Here is a 16,304-nt window from a genome sequence, read left to right as displayed (position 1 = left end):
AAATCGATCCCCAGAAGATTGACCATGACAGCGTTGATCTTCCCCACAATGTAGACATGCCCACAGAGTGGTGCAAAAATGGAAATGAGAGTTCAGCTCTTAAATTCACGGAGGGTCTATGCTACAACAGCACTGCAATGGGGCTGCAGTAGCACTGTGGTGTAGATCCTTCCTGCATCACCAGAAGGGTTTTTCCATTGATTATACATTACCCACACTCTCGAGAGGTAGGTAGGTCAACGGAAGAATTTTTCCATCAACTATCTGCATGTACAATGGTGGCTAGCCCATCAGTGTTGAGCAATATAGGTCGATCTAATGTTTGGATGTCATAGAATTATAGAACTGGAAGGGACCTCGAGAGGTCAACAAGTCTAGTACCCTGCACTTCTGGAGGGACCAAGCACCATCTAGACTATCCCTGGCAGGTGTTTGTCTAACCTGCTTTTAAAAGTCTCCAATGATGTCCAACCTAAACCACACTTGCTTCAATTTAAACCCATTGCTTTTAGTTGTATCATCAGAGGTTAAGGAGAATAATTTTTCTCCCTCCTTCTTGAAAGTAGTTATCATGTCCAAGACCTAAACAGCGCAGAGTCAAGCAGAAGAATTATTTCTGTTGTCTTGCTTACAACACTCCTGCTAATACATCCCAGACTGATGTTTACCTTTTTTTGCAACGTCACACTGTTGCCTCATATTTAGCTTGTGGTCTGCTGTGATCTTTAGATCCCTTTCCATGGTACTTCTTCCTAGACAGTCATTCCCATTTTGTATGTGTGAAACTGATTGTTCCTTCCTAAGTGGAGTACTTTGCATTTCAACCGAGACTGAGAGCTAATTCATGGAATTATTTGTTTTTAATACACATTAAAGCACCTAATTTTCAAAATCTTATGATGATGCAAATTTGTCTGCAAATAAATATACACAGAGAGATGTATGTTAATATACATATATTGAATCTATTATTTTACATACCTTAAACAATTAGAAGAGAGAAATTAAATCACAAGCACTTGAGATTAAAACAAGAAATCTTCATTACTCCCATCTGTATGGCTGAACTGAGAGATGCTGCTTTTGTTAATGTCACGTCACTGCGGTTTTATAGATGCAGGATATGTATGCAAATTGCTGCATTTCTTCATTTAACATAATAGAAAAAGCAACTGCTGTCTCCTGTGGTGTAGTTTCTGTGGGATGTGAAAGTGTTTCTGTTTTCCTCCAGGAAGCCATCAATGATTAGCAATTTACTTGTGTAGCTGAATTTGCTGTAGTGACTATTGATCATCTCAGTACTGCAAAACAACCTGTACTTATTTCAGTGCAGAAAGCCTAATTAATCATTTCTTGTCATGCGAGTGAAATAATCTTGCTGTAGTTTCAAAGCTAGACTCTGCTACTGAAATAAAATAGGCTACTTTTGTGTAATTCAAATTAGTCGCTTTACTTTGGCGGGCCATGGTTTGACAAATCAGCAAACAGCAGTTAATAAATTACAGCTCAGTTACACACAAATAGGAGTGAGCGGGGGATGCGATTCTAGAGAAATATTCTAGTACATTTAATCTCTAAAATCCCGTGGGATAGAGCATCTGGGAGGCACCAGGCCCATGTGAAGGGTGATGTGAGGTGGTGACTGGCATGGCCGGCCCACAACATTTGGCACCTGAGGCGGGGAGCTCAAATGACGCACCCATGCCCCCTTTTCTCCTGCCTGCCTGTTATGTCTCCTGTGCCCTTCTTCCTCCAGCACAGCACTCCACCATCTCTGTGCATCTAGAGCAGAGAGAATACATATGCACCAGCAGCAGACACAATTTTCTACATTCTGGATCCTATGGCACCCTCCCCCCATACACACACAGTCTGGCACCTGAGGTGGCCACCTCAGTTCGCCTCATGGTAAGGCCAGCCCTAGTGACTGGAAAGCTAGAGGGAAGATTTCTATTGAGAGTATCTGAAATATGAATCGGGGGAATACGTTATTTGCTGATGAGACCTTCACACGAGTCTAGAGATGTGGTGGTTCCCTGCCTTGGTATTGAGCCTCGTTGTGATGGATTAGGAGTAACTTCACAGAAATTTGTGAACTTACATTGGTGTAAAACTAGTAAGAGATCAGAATCAGGTCCATTTGCTTGCATTGCTGTGCACAGCAGTTCACACCTATCAGCGTTGAAATTTGAATGAACCAACATCTGTAAGTGAAAGCCAGTCAGAATAGCTATATTAGATTTCGTATCATCTGAACTGCCAGTGTCCTATGAGCTCAGTGTAATACTATAAATCAAGCCATGTTTGCATGACTAGACCTTTCAAACAACCGGGTCTGAGTAATGAGTTCACAACAAATACAAAACAAAGTGAATTCCATGGGCCCTTGGATGTATTACACATGGGTTTTATTCACCGCTAATAGTCATGGGCGGCGGGTGAAGGCGCAGCTGAGGAAGGCAGCCAAACCCCCACCCAAAGCCACACCCTTTCCCCTGAAACCATACCCCTTCACAACCTCTCTCCCCCAGCAAAGCCCCGCCCAACCCCAGATGAGGGCCAGGGCTACCGTGCGGCACAGCTCCAACCTTCCCCGGCTGCTGGGCTGTCATGCAGCATGGCCCCAGCCTTCCCCTGGGTTCCCTGAGCTTCTTCATGCATTTTGTCAGTCTTCCTGCAAGGCTTATTAATACCCCTGTTTCATTTTCTTCCTAGGGGAGACTGGTTGCTGAGTTTTGTCTACCGGACCTCCTCTGCTCAGCTCAATGTTGCAGGCCTGCAGCCGGTCAGCCTGGATGACAGGAGGATGGTTAACGTGGATCTTTCATCTGTGGTGAGTAGCCCTCTTCATTTTCTTAGTATTTCATACTGTCCTTAACTCATGCTATCATAACTGTGTGCTCATCTTCCATCCACCTCCTTGTATCTGCACTGGAGCACTGAGGGCATGATGATTTTCAAAGCCCTGAGCAATGTAACTAAGTCGGTTTGACTTTTTAAGTGTAGAGCAGGCTGAGGAAGAGCGAGTGACTTTGTCTCAGTTCTTCCCTATATATGCACAAACTTTGTGAGCCCACATCTTCACCATAGATGCCACCTCAGTGGAGTAGCGGCGAGGAGTCCTGTGACACCTTATAGACTAATCGAAGTGTTGGAGCATAAGCTTTCGTGGGCAAAGACCCACTTCATCAGATGCATGTGGGTCTTTGCCCACGAAAGCTTATGCTCTAACACTTCGGTTAGTCTCTAAGGTGCCACAGGACTCCTCGCCGCTTTTGCAGAGTCAGACTAACACGGCTACCCCTCTGCTACTCAGTGGAGTAGGGGACTTACCAGGAGAGACTGAGCTGCAGTTTCAATTGCTTGTATACAGCCAATGGTTGAAAATCGAGATATTGGATGCTTCTTCGAACAATGTGGATGCTTATTTCAGTGGCATGGGCTGCTTACTGCAGCCTGCTGTGGCACCATCTCCCCACAGGTGCAGTCCATTTTAGACCTTGAAAATAGACCTGGGAGAGAGAACCCAGCAAATAATAAAACACCTTAACGCAGCACAGCAAATCAGCGTGTTTGCCTATGCTTGTAGGGACTCGGTCCCTGAGATGATTCCAGAACCCACCGTGATTCCAGAACCCGCCTGAAAGCACAGTTGATCCTCATAATCTCTGTATGTTAAGCATTAAAGAAGCTGGTTGTGCTTTTACATTCAGCTCTTGCTGCTTTAGAGAAGAGTAATGACGGGCTCGCTCCTCGCCTGTTTTCTAGCTTGTAGAGCAGGCTTGGTACCAAGCCTTTCTGGCAATTGGTTGTTTCACAAAAGCGCCTCAGGATCCTGTGTAGAGAAACGACATGAAAATAGAAAGGACAGAATTCTGAAGGCATCAGGGAGTGCTGTGAAGTGGCGAGCTCTCCATCTAGTGAGACTCCAGTGCTGTGCCAGCAGCAGCTTCTGCAGCACCCACACTGGCTGAGCTCAGAACAGATTTCTAGTTATGGCAACACGAGGCCATGGGGCAGGGAAGGAGGGAGGGCTATCTAGGGATACGTCTAGACTACAGAGCTTTCCCAGGAAAAGCAGACTTGTTTTTTCAGAATCCCTGGAAACTTTGTTTTACGAGGAAAAAGGGATGTTCCGAAAGAGGGTTTTTTCTGACATTTGGCCTCTTGTAGACAGGCCAAATGTCGGAAAATCCTCTTTTGGAAGAAAAGCGGAAAAAGATACGCAAATTGTGGTCCGCAATTTGCATATCTTTTTCCGACTTTTCTTTGTAGTGTAGACATAGCCTTGGAGAAAATCATGGACTCCAGGAAGATGCTTCATGCACCCTCCATGTCCAGGCCATATCACCGTTTATCCATGGTGATAGCCATTTCTCACTGTGTGTTCTTTCAGATTTGGAACTGAACAAAGAACTGGTTAATAATCTTGTCATTCTGAGTGAGGGAGTAGAATGCCGGAGTCCAGGTGATTCTTGCTATATGGCAATGTGAAGGAGTCTCGAAGTGGATGGGATATAAGGAATATATAAGCGGCCTTAGCATAAATGAGAATCGGGACGCAAGGTATTTAGCCTGTGTTTCTTGATTAGTCTGGTCTGCTATTAGCATGGTCTGCTGTTTCCATTTATCACGTAAGGGCCATCTCCTTTCATTCTCCTCCAAACTTTTTTCTCATTTCTCTAAATCTGTCAGTGGGGAAGCTCACAAAATGTCCTCCCACTCAGCAAATGCAGTTATAAAAGCTTCCCTAGCGCTCACAATGAGACTGATTGGTTCAACAGATTTATTTGACAGCAACTGTAACTGAAACTGAAGGAAGTAATTGAGTTGTAACATATTAGGCTGATTGCTGTTTGTTCAAGTGGGAGGCTGGAGATTATGTTTTACATTAGCATCTGAATATCATAGAAATGTTGAGTTGGAATGTAGGCAAAATGTGTTTTGTGTGGGCTTGGAAGCTACAGGCATTGGCTTAGGTTTCTTTGGGTAATTTTTATGTAACGAAAATCTGAGATGAACTTAGAGGCGTGAAGGTCTGTGTCTGTGTGTCTAGCGACAGAGTTTATAAAAGATTCAGCGAGTTAGTGCTGCCATATTGTTAAAGGTGAAAGACGGGCTAAGCATTTATCTCTCCATATATCACCCCAGTAAAAGAATCACAGATTATTTAGGGCCATGGAGTTTAATTTCTGCTTTATATACCCTTTATATAAGCAAACCCTAATGTCCACTTTGGTCTCATTGTAAAGTGTCTGTTATATAAAGTTTAAAAACCCTTAGCCACTATTCGGACTAGTATTGACCTTGGGCTTCTTTGCTTTCCCATGCATTCCAATGGCAATTGAATTCTCCTAGTCCCGCTCATTATCGTTCAGATATCACCTTCCTAGATGATGTTTGTTATTAATTTCTCTTAAGGTATCAGGACCCCGTTGTGCTAAGCTAAACACTAAGCATACACAGGAAAAGAGATGGCCGTTACCCTGAAGAGCTTAAAATAGGGGGTCTCAAACTCCCAACCTGCGGGCCTGAACCTGCCAGAGCGAATATGCAGTCCAGACCAGGACTCCTGGTGGGTTGGGGGAATCTGTCTGTTACCAGCCTCCATGCTTCGTCCCTTCCCGCCATCACCCTGCCCTTTCCCAGCTCCTGCTGCAATGCAGGGCATGAGAGGGGGCCACAACTGCTGCAGCTGTGCGGCACCAGGCCCCCTCCTGGTGATCCTCAAAGCCGCATGCTTGGAGGATGAGGCACCATGGGGGGGAGAGGAGGAGATGATGGCAGGAAGGGGCAGAGCATCGGAGCCGGTCACGGGCAGGCCCTCCGCAGCCCTCCGGGAGCCCTGGGCCAGATTGCGCAATCTCTGTAGTCAGGACTGGCCCACAAGCTGGGAGTTTGAGACCCCTGGTTTAAAGAGTGAATAGATAAGACTAAGGGTGTGAGAGGAAAACAAGACACAGAATAGTGATGTGACTCCTATGTGAATATAGCAGGTCAGTGGCAGAGCCAGTAATAAACCCACATCTCCTGAGTCCCAGTCCAGTGTGCTACCCACTGGACTAGGCTGCTGTTTGTTAAATATCCTTATGGATATGATTTGGTTATGCTAAAATTAGGCTAAATTCATGGAACAGTCATGGTAAAAATGTACAAAGTTAGGGCATGGTGTCGGTGACAAAAATTGTGTAACAATTTCACAGTAAAGTATTGTGGAACATAGCGGTATTGGCACTGACCCACAGGCTGGGTGATCTGCCGCAGTGAGTTGGGGTTTGGAGGTGGCACACCCTCCCCAAATCCTGCCACCTGGGGCTGATGTTTAAACCCAAGCCTTGTTGCCCAGGGATGACGTCAAAGACCGAGCTCCCTGGGGCTGAAGGCCGAATTCACAGGCCTCTCTCCAAATCATGGAATCCATGCCCTCCATAAGGGAATTATAGCCTTAATTATCATTGTGATAACAAAATAGAAAGAGGTGTTCCCTGAGCACCGTACTACAAGCGAGGTACTCCTGAGTTTTAATCCCAGCACTGGGACTAAATTCCCACTGCAACCTTGAGCAAGTCACTTCCCCTTGGTTTGCATCAGTTTCCACACCTGTAAAATGGGTATAATAATACTGACATCAAAGGGGGGCCATAAAAATTCATCAATATTTAATGTGCTTTGAAGACTGAAAGCATGTCAGACCAGCTAATTATTTCTCAGTCATTTAAGACCATTTTGAAAGTGCTGATTTACCCTGCTTTGCGATGAGATGTAGTGATGAGGTTCAACAAGGACAAGCGCAGAGTTCTGCATGTGGGACAGAAGAATCCCAAGCATTGTTACATGCTGGGGATCTACTGGCTAGGTAGCAGTTTAGCAGAAAAAGACCTGGGATCACAGTGGATGAGAAGCTGGATCTGAGTCAACAGTGTGCCCTTGTAGCCAAGAAGGCTAATGGCATATTAGGGTGCATTAGGAGGAGCATTGCCAACAGATCTAGAGAAGTGATTGTGAGGCCACATCGAGAGTATTGGGGCCAGTTCTAGGCCCCCCATTACAGAAAGGATGTGGACACTTTGGAGAGGGTCCAAGGGAGGGCAACCAGAATGATGAGGGGGCTGGAGCATGACCTACGAGGAGAGGCTGAGGGATTTGGGCTTGTTTAGTCTGCAGAAGAGAAGAGTGGGGGGGGGGATTTGATAGCAACCTTTAACTACCTGAAATGAGGTTTCAAAGAGGATGGAGAGAGGCTGTTCTTAGTGGTGACAGATGGCAAAACGAGGAGCAAGGGGTCAAAGTTGTAGTGGGAGAGGTCTAGGTTGGATATTAGGGAAAACTATTTCACTAGGAGGGTGGTGAAGCACTGGAAAGGGGTAACTAGAGAGGTGGTGGAATCTCTATCCCTAGAGGTTTTTAAGTCCTAGCTTGTCAAAATCCTGACTGGGATGATTTAGTTGAGGTTGGTCCTGCTTTGTGCAGGGGGCTGGTCTCGATGACTCCTGAGGTCTCTTCCAGCCCTCTGATTCTATGATTTTGTGACTTGGTTTACAAATGAGTATTTCTGTAAAACTGGAGAAACAAGAAAAGACCGAATAAAATAGCTGTGTTTGGAATATGCTGTACTAGCCATCACCATAGCTGTGGTTTTCCCCCTTAAGATAGTTACAAACCATTTTGACTTGCCCTTTTCTCTGCTCCTGAAACCAACCATTCAGAAAGCCAGATCTGTGACAGGGATGATTAAAACAGAATTCCCAATCTTGTCCTCCAACGCCTTTCTTAGAAGTGATGCCTTGTTACTGGCATCTCCAGTGATTCCAGGGCAGCCTGGCTCACCACTGGTGCGGGCCCTTTGGATGCAGCAAACAGATGAAGAAACCGAGTAGTCTAACTAGCTATTGATTTGGCGCTTGTGTGATTCAGGCTTTTCCTCAAAGGCGCATTAAACTGTGTTCCCATCGTGTGCCCAAAATTTGCATCAAAAAATAAATTTTGGTGCTGAAATTCAGCTCTGTTAAGGGCCTTAGGGACTGAGCATGGAAACAGTTGCCTGGTTCTCATTGCTCCCAAATGGACTGACTTGTTTCAGATGAGCAATGCAGCCCTTAGGTAAGTATGAGAGGAATTAATACACTTCACAGAAGAAAAGCTCAATCAGAAGCATGTTTCCTTGGATAGGACTTTCTACCATTTTTATCACACTACAGTAAGGAAAAGCAGTTAAAACAAACATTTTTTATGATGCTAGAGAGCGGGAGAGACCTGGGGAAAAAACCATCACTAGCAAAATTGCATTAAGTCCCTGTAATGCAGGGATGGGGAACATATCCTGCGCCCAGCTTTCCTGGGTCTGGCCCTCAAGGCATGGAGCTCCCCTCCAAAATGGGGGAGCCCAACCTGGTGTGCTGCAGCCTCACCCCCGCTATCCCCACAGCAGGGCGGAAGCACACAAAAGCTACTAGCCTGTTCCTCTGAGGCTCTGGTGTGCGAGAGGAATGTGGGAAGTGTCTTTCTCTTTCGCAGTCAGGGGCCACGTCAGTGGGGGGTTTTGTTCTGTTTTGTTTTGGTTTTGCTTCTCATTTGTGTGCAGCCCCCAACTGATTTTTCTGTGAGTTAACAGCCACCGACCCAAAAAAGGTTCCCGGCCCCGGCTCTCATGTCTGCTTGCAGTCAAGTGCCAGTTCTCTTTCGAGGGCGTGCCAGCTCTCTTGGGTTCTGGTTCTCAAAAGAGAAAATCATTTTTCACGGGAATAGGTCTAAACCGCCCCTTCTCTCCCCCCCACTCCGGCACCCACTCTCATGGCTGCACGGAGTGTTGAGGGGAGCTGGAGCAGTCTCTGAAACTGGGTACGCCCTGCTTCCAAAAAGGAAGGGAGGCTGCTTGTGGAGAGGAGTTGGAGAGCGAACCTGCCTGCACTCACTCAGCAGTAACAGCTCCTCTCCATGGGCTTGAGCCTGGCTCCTCACTCTTGACGTTGCAATGCCACTTATGTCTGGCCTAGAGAAGGTTATTCGAGCTAAACCTGAGTAGTGAGGTGACCCTGCATGCCAGGTCTAAGTGCTGCTCTGTTTTGGGGCCCTGTCAAACAGGGAATCCAGGCAAACTGCCCTTTTTGCCCCCTCCTCTGCCAGGTGGCCCTTTCCTCCCACTCAGCTACCAGTTTTCCACCCTGAAATTCCTCATTGTGAGCTGTGCCTGCTAGATGGTCAAAATCTGGAGCTTCCCCAGACAGATGGGCAGAGACGCACATGGCCATATACTATCTGCTGATGTGCCCTCTTCAGACTGTTTTGTGTAGAAAACCATCCCGTCCTGTCATTCTTCCTTCCCACCACCTGGAACTACCTGCTTCAGGACAGGACCCAGACTTACCAGTGCACATGCCAGTAGCTGAAGCCATCAGATAACCAGACCTCTGGAGCCAAGCTAGCCAGACTCTCAACGAACTGGTGAACGAAGCTTGTTAGCTCCGCAGCTTTGATTCAAGCCATCAGGGAGTTGGCCTGTCTGAGCTTTTTTTATCTGTTGAACGACTCACTCTAGTTCTAATTTTCCACTTGATTAAGCTCTTAGAAATTTTTACCTACAGTTGTCACACCACTGATTCTCTCATCCTTTTGTCAAGCTGCAGAATAGCAAAATGCGGTACAGCCCGATTTCCGTAATGGCTCTCGAATGCAACAGCAGCCAAGCGAAGAACTAGGAGTTCTGCACCTACAAGATCCTCAAGCACTTCAACAGCCACTAGAATGCAGCCGCCTCTGGGATGAGAGATGGAAGCTGTTTAATAAGCATTTCACAGCCGTGTAGGACAGAAAGTGAAATTTAATGCTGCATCCCATTGAAAATTCTGGGAGAATTTAGAGAGGCTTAATAGAACTACCCAGACTCAGCTTTTGGTGGGACCTTACTCTTGAAAAAAGTGCTCTGGCGTGTTTAATTTATCAGTATCTTGCTGCCAATGCTGTAGTGCACTAAGTACGAGTGATAGTACTTACAGGGACTTTACTAGATAATTCTTGGTCCATTTGTAGGCATTGGCATTTTCCCAAGATGTACTTCCAAGCATTTTCTGAAGCTGTCCAACACTTTCTGGGAAGGGGAGTTGTTTTTCATCAGAATTTGTTAGACTAGGGCAGTGTTTCCCAATTGGTACTCCGCAGAACCCTGGGGTTCCGTGGAGCACAACAAGGGGTTCCGCGAGGAGCTGGCGCTCCCCTGCCCCCTCTGAAAAAGCAGGGGTAAGAGAAGGTGCAGGTGCCAGGGGATTCTGGGCAGACACCTGCCCAGTGGAGGGACCACCATCAGAGGAGAGAGGCAGGGCAGGTTTGTAGAGGGAGGTGTTAGAAGAGGGGATGAGGAGGGGTAGCTCACATGATCAGAGTGGGGCTACTGGAGAAGTGGGCACAGGGAGGAGAGAAGGGCTGGTGGAGGGGGGCAGGTTGCAGGAGGGCTGAGGACAGTGAGAAGAGCAGGAGTCAGGACAGCAGAGGAGAGTGAGGAGTCTGGCCAGCAGAGGGAAAAGGTAGAGGTTTAAAAATATTTATTAATAACTTGGGTGGCACATCCAAACAATCCACATGAACTCAATACTGGTGCACAACACAAAATTCATTTTGCTCATGTGAGGAAACTCTTAGGCTATGTCTACACTGGTTGTTTCTTGTTGAAGAACACATCCACTCTTCCATGTGCGAGCTGTGCTTTTGCACAAGAGCATCTATGGCAGTGTGGACACTCTCTTGCCCAAGAAAGTGCCGATGGCCATTTTAGCCATAGGGCTTTCTTGCTCAAGAAATTCATGTTGCCTGTCTACACTGGCCTCTTGTGCAAGAATAGTTGCTCAAAAGGGCTTATTCCTGAGTGGGAGCATCATAGTTCTTGTGGAAGAAGCCCTGATTTCATACATGAGAACGTTAGTGTACTTGAGCAAGAACACACGGCCAGTGTAGACAGGCAGCAAATTTTTGCGCAAGAGCGGCCGCTTTGGCTCAAGATCGTGCCAGTGTAGACACAGCCAAGGGGAGGGAGGAAGGCAGGGGCAGGGAATCAGCACTGGCTCAGCATGTCTACATGGTTTGGGGGAAGGTGCAGAGAAATTGAGCTCAGCTGGGTTGCAGAGTGGGGAGGTCTGGGGGGATGGGCTGTGGTGGTGTGTGTGTGTGTGTGTGTGTGTGTGTGTGTGTGTGTGTGTGTGTGTGTGTGTGTGTGTGTGTGTGTGTGTGTGTGTGTGTGGAGCTCAGAGCTCGGTTTGACTGCAGGCGGAGGGAGGTGCCGGGAACCGGGGCTAGACTCAAGGGGAGGGAGGGACAGGGAATCGGCTCTTGGCTCAGCAGTTTTGTGGGGCTTGGAGGAGGTGCAGGGAAACAGGGCTCAGCTGTGCTGTGGGGGAGGCATGCAGGGAACCAGTGCAGGGCTCAGCTGGGCTGAGGTGGATGGGGGAGGGCATACAGAACAGACGGGCAGCTCAGTTGGGCTGTGAGGGGCTGCAGGGAACTGATGCTGCACTCCCTTGGATTGTGAGGGATGGTTTTGGGGGAAGTGCAGGGAACCAGCAGGGGTGGGCAGCTTAGTTCAGTTGCAGGGGATAGAGGTGCAAAGAAGCCTAGTGGGGAAGAAGGGGGGGGACCAGGAGCTCTGAAATGACCTCCCCTGGTCCAAAAATTCCTCATCTGGGACCAGTCAGGTCTAGAGGGTGCCAGATCAGGGAGGTCCAACTCCTACCCAAGTCCCCTCCTCGCACCCTCCCTCGTAGCCAGACACCCTACATCCAGCCTGCTTCTGCACCCTACCTATCTGGTCTGCACCCTACCCAGACCTTGTCCCCTTCTGCCCCCCCAGCTCCCTCCCAGATCCTGCACCCCATCCCCATCCCTATCCCGCTCCTTGGCAACCCTGCCATCCACCCTAGCACCGCTCTGGCCCCAGCACCTTGCCTCACACCCCAGGACTCAGCACCACCCTGGCCCTGGCCCCAGCACCCTGCCATCCATGCTAGCACCCAGCAGCACCGTGTTCCTTGTCCCAGCACCCTGCCAGTCACCATAGTGCCCAGCAGAACCATGTCCCTGACCCCAGCACCCTGCCACCTGCCTGTCCCAGCACCTTGCCCCAGCACCCTGCCACCTGAGCCAGCATCCTTCCACCCATCAGCACCCTCCCCCCAGCACCCTCAAATTTAAGCATGAAAGAAAGTTCTGAAGTTTCCATCTGTAATCTGGCGTTAAAGTCTCTTTTAAGTAAGATGCATGTAGTAAGGTCATTAAGACTATGTCCAGGTAGGTTGAAATGAAAAGCAACTGTCTTTTCCTAGTGAAGATGTCTAATTTGTGGGCATTAATTCTTTGGCGAAGTGTCTGAGAATATACAGAATTGAGAATTGTCTGTCCAATATACATAGCAGAAGGACACTGTTGGCACATGATAGCATAAATTATATTTCTGGATGAACAGGAATATGTGTTCTTGATCATATAACTGACATAGTTAGGTCCAGTGATGGTGCCACCAGAGTAAATATGAGGACAAAGTTGGCAACAGGGTTTGTTGCAAGGGAAAGTTCCAGGGTTGGTATTAATGTGGTATGTCCTGTGGTTATTGGTAAGAATCTTCCTGAGGTTAGGTGGTTGTCTATAGGAGACTATGGTCTCCTCATTTCAACCTATTTACTCTGGTGGCACCATCACTGGACCTAACTATGTCAGTGTCCTGATTAGCCATTCATTGACTCAAATAGCAATTCCCTCCCTCCCTCCCTCCCCCTCACCCCACCTTCTGTACCGAATCTGATTTGTCAGCTTAATATGTTCACTTTTTTCATTGTATTCCTTTGGTATATATGGTCATGCCAATTCTCTTCCAGAATATGATCTGAGGAAGTGGGTCTGGCCCACGAAAGCTCATCACCTATTAAGCCAACTTGTTAGTCTTTAAAGTGCTACATAGTTTTTCCTTTTGTTTTAGCAAGATCAGACTAACACGGCTACCTCTCTATTACTGATAGCTTAAGCATCCTTGTTCACTCCCATATATTTGTTAAGCAATTACAATAACTAATAGACATACAGAGCCCAAACTGTGCACTGAGAACCGACGAAAACTGTTCAGTAAACTGTAAGAGGGCATTGGTGGTTTGTCCTGCTCCTCGAGGATAAGATTTCACATAGCAAAAAACTCAGCGTTCCTAGCATCCTCAGGGAATATGTCAAAGGGTTAATAGGAACCGGGACTTAATTACTATTTTCCCCATAGAGGTGATCCACGCAGGTCATGAATGATGCACATTGGTTAGTGGCAGGGCACTGTTTGGAATTTAAGGGACTAACACTGCTGCTGCCCACGGTCTGTGAATAAAGAGCTTGCCAGACTCCAGGGCTGTCAGCTTGGCACCAGTCACAAAAAGCTATGGAAATGATTTTGAAAGAGAGAAGTGTGGGGGTGGAGAATCGTCATAGTTTAAATATACAACATAATTCGAAGTATGCAGTTTATCACCGAAGACTCTCAGCTAAGTAACCAGGAAAGGCACCGATGTGATACAAGAGCATGTGTTCTCTTCCCTGAAGCATGACAGTTTGCATCATCTCAGTCACCCATTGAAGATGTGTTAAATGTTAGAGAACATTGCATCCTCGTAGGTCCCGAAGGCTTGGACTCCATCCCTGACTGAGCTCACAGTGTACAGGAATAACTGATATTACCACACTGTTATTAACATTACATACAATTGCCCAAAGCCTGAATTTTGCACTCATGATGGTCCCTTCTGACCTGACCATTCAGGCACTATTTCCAGCAAAATCAAAGGGAATTTTCCCTGAATAAGTATTTCAGAGTCAGGCACCACAAGGTGAGCAAGGACGTAAAGCACTAAGATTGTACATTGCCTAGATAGATTTGTCTTGATTTAACATTAACAGTGTTTCAACAGAGTATTTTTGTTTGGGTGTTATTTCCCTTCTGTTTTCTTAAGCACACACATAAAAAGAAAGTTCAGATTTTAAAGCCAATTAAAAGTTTTAACGAAGTAGAAAATTGACTCCACTGACACACTGTGTTTGCAAGGGATTTCACCCTTCACACAGTTTCCAGCTGTGTTTGAGATTTTATAGTTGCCCCATATTATATTATTGACACATAATGTAGATAGAGTACTGTGAATAGTTAGCACTTCCTGTCAGCATCTGAATTCTTGCTACCTTGAATGCTAATCTCACCAGAGTTTATAAACCAAGCAGAATCAAGCCAACCAGGATAAAAGCCGAAGAAAACCCAAGTGCAGTGTGACACAGCATTAATGATTAACAGCAGGTGGTCTCCTTCCCTTGGAGTCACTATTGGAGCCCCCGGAGTGATTATTGGGGCCTCAGTATTTCCTGAAGGGGCCTTCTTTCAAGCAAGATATAAAACTGAAGGTCTGATCCTCAGGGCCTCCTGGCCAAATTCCAGCTTGGATAATTATATTCTGTCTGCCTGCAGTTCCCTCAGCAATTTCAGTTGTGTATGGAATGTTTCAGTTCTTCTGCTGGACCATTAGGTAGAGTCATTGTATTTATAGATTATATTATGGTAGGGCTTAGAGGACGTCACCAAATTGAGCCTCATCATGCTAGTTATTGCACGGACCTCTAGGAAATGACTGTCCCTAGCCCTGAGAGCTTAACATCTGAAAGGCAAGAAAAAACAAGTGGATGAATAAAGCCTTTCAAGTCCACAGATATACACTTATATCTTCAGATGGCACCATCCACGGATATGGGTATCCATGGGCCATTTTTTGCAGATCATGGATCGGATGCAGATACAAATGTTATAGCCATGCAGAATTCTACGGCTGAAGCAAACAAGTAGGTAGAAGGACTGTATAACAAAAATGATAGGATGTTTGAGTATCAACTATGTGTTCATTTCATAGCCAATCTGTGGACACAAGAACAAATGGATATAAATTGGCTGTGGACAAATACAGGCTGGAAATTAGAATATCTCTAACCATTGAAGGTGTGAGATTCCGCCTCAGAGGCATTTTGGGGGCAGACAAATTTTATTATATTTGAGAGTTGGATACATTTAAGAGTGAGTTTGTATGACAGGGTTGTTTATGATGGTAGAGGGCAGGGCTCAGTAGTCTAGGGGCTTAGTTCCAGTTCATGTCTTTATGTTCCTGAAAGCTCAGGCCTCAGGATTTCAGCAGGGATCAGGAAGGGATTTACAACTACCTGGTTTGTTTCTTTTTTGTCCTTCCTCTGAAGAGTCAGAGGTGGCCCTGGCTAGTGATGGGTGACTCTCCAAAATCTCTGAGGTGATACGGAGCATTCTCATTCTCATTAGCTAGCTGAGTCTTGCTCTCAGGGTCAGGGTCTAATATGTGGGGCAGAGAAGGAATTTTCCCCAGGTCAGATTGGCAGTGACAATGGGGTCATCTTCCTCCACAGAATGTGGGTGCACGTTACTTGCCAGGATTATCTGGGTGCATCTTACTTAATTCTGTCCCTGCTATTGAGTCCTTCCTGTGCTCTCTCCTGTGACACAGGCAAAAGCACAGGATTATGACGTAACACATCACAGTCTCTCAAGGTGCACCTACACAGCACCCTTAGTTCGAAATAAGCTATGCAATTTGAGCTACGCAAATTGCGTAGCTTATTTCAAGTGTATTTTGAAATGCTTATTTCCAGGGCTCGAGGATCACGGTGAAAACACTCGCCAGTCCCGCACTGCGCATGCGCGAGACCCGCACTGCGCATGCGCGAACCACCGGTGAACAGGGCGACCGGCTGAAATCTACTCACCACGGGCGAGTAGATAAGCGGATTTGTCGAGCCCTGCTTATTTCATAATTTGACACTGTCTGCACAGCACCAAATTTCAAAATAAACCGCTATTCCGAAATGTCCCTTAATCCTCATGGAACAAGGTTTACAGGGATGTCCCATGATTTCGAAAGGTATTTTGAAATAACGGGCACACTGTCAAGATGCAGAATAGCTATTTTGGGAGTATCCTGAAGTAGCGCCGCAGTGTAGATGTAGCCTCAGTGGCCTCCTTTTGTCCAGTTTTAGTCGTTGGGACTCTTACGCAGGAGCTGAGTGGTGGTGGTGTCCTGTGATATTTAGGAGGTCAAAGCAGATGATCTACTGATCCCTTCTGGCCTTAAATTCTATGACTCTATGGAGTGTAATCACAAGAGGTGTGTGCACATTTAGATATTCTGCCTTTCACCCCAGAGGCGGTGGCAAATTAGTGATGGACATAGTGTACGCAGAGTACAACATTTGTAACACATTAAGGGATTCATTTTGATGACAGGCAC

At 46.6% G+C, this 16,304-nt stretch overlaps 1 protein-coding gene across 2 annotated transcripts in view; it reads left to right on the top strand.

Moving 5' to 3' along the window:
• Positions 1-16,304, top strand: part of TMCO4 (transmembrane and coiled-coil domains 4) — a 100,808-nt gene that overhangs the window by 66,175 nt on the left and 18,329 nt on the right. For both annotated transcript variants that reach the window (XM_075906593.1, XM_075906592.1), the window contains one exon: positions 2,716-2,833. In XM_075906593.1, coding sequence (XP_075762708.1) covers positions 2,716-2,833 — 118 coding nt within the window. The remainder of the gene's footprint in view (positions 1-2,715; positions 2,834-16,304) is intronic.

The sequence above is a fragment of the Pelodiscus sinensis genome, chromosome 23, assembly GCF_049634645.1.
Source record: "Pelodiscus sinensis isolate JC-2024 chromosome 23, ASM4963464v1, whole genome shotgun sequence".
Classification (NCBI taxonomy): Eukaryota; Metazoa; Chordata; order Testudines; family Trionychidae; genus Pelodiscus; species Pelodiscus sinensis.
Note: the sequence above shows the minus strand (reverse complement) of the source record. Positions and strands in the feature narration are given on the sequence as shown.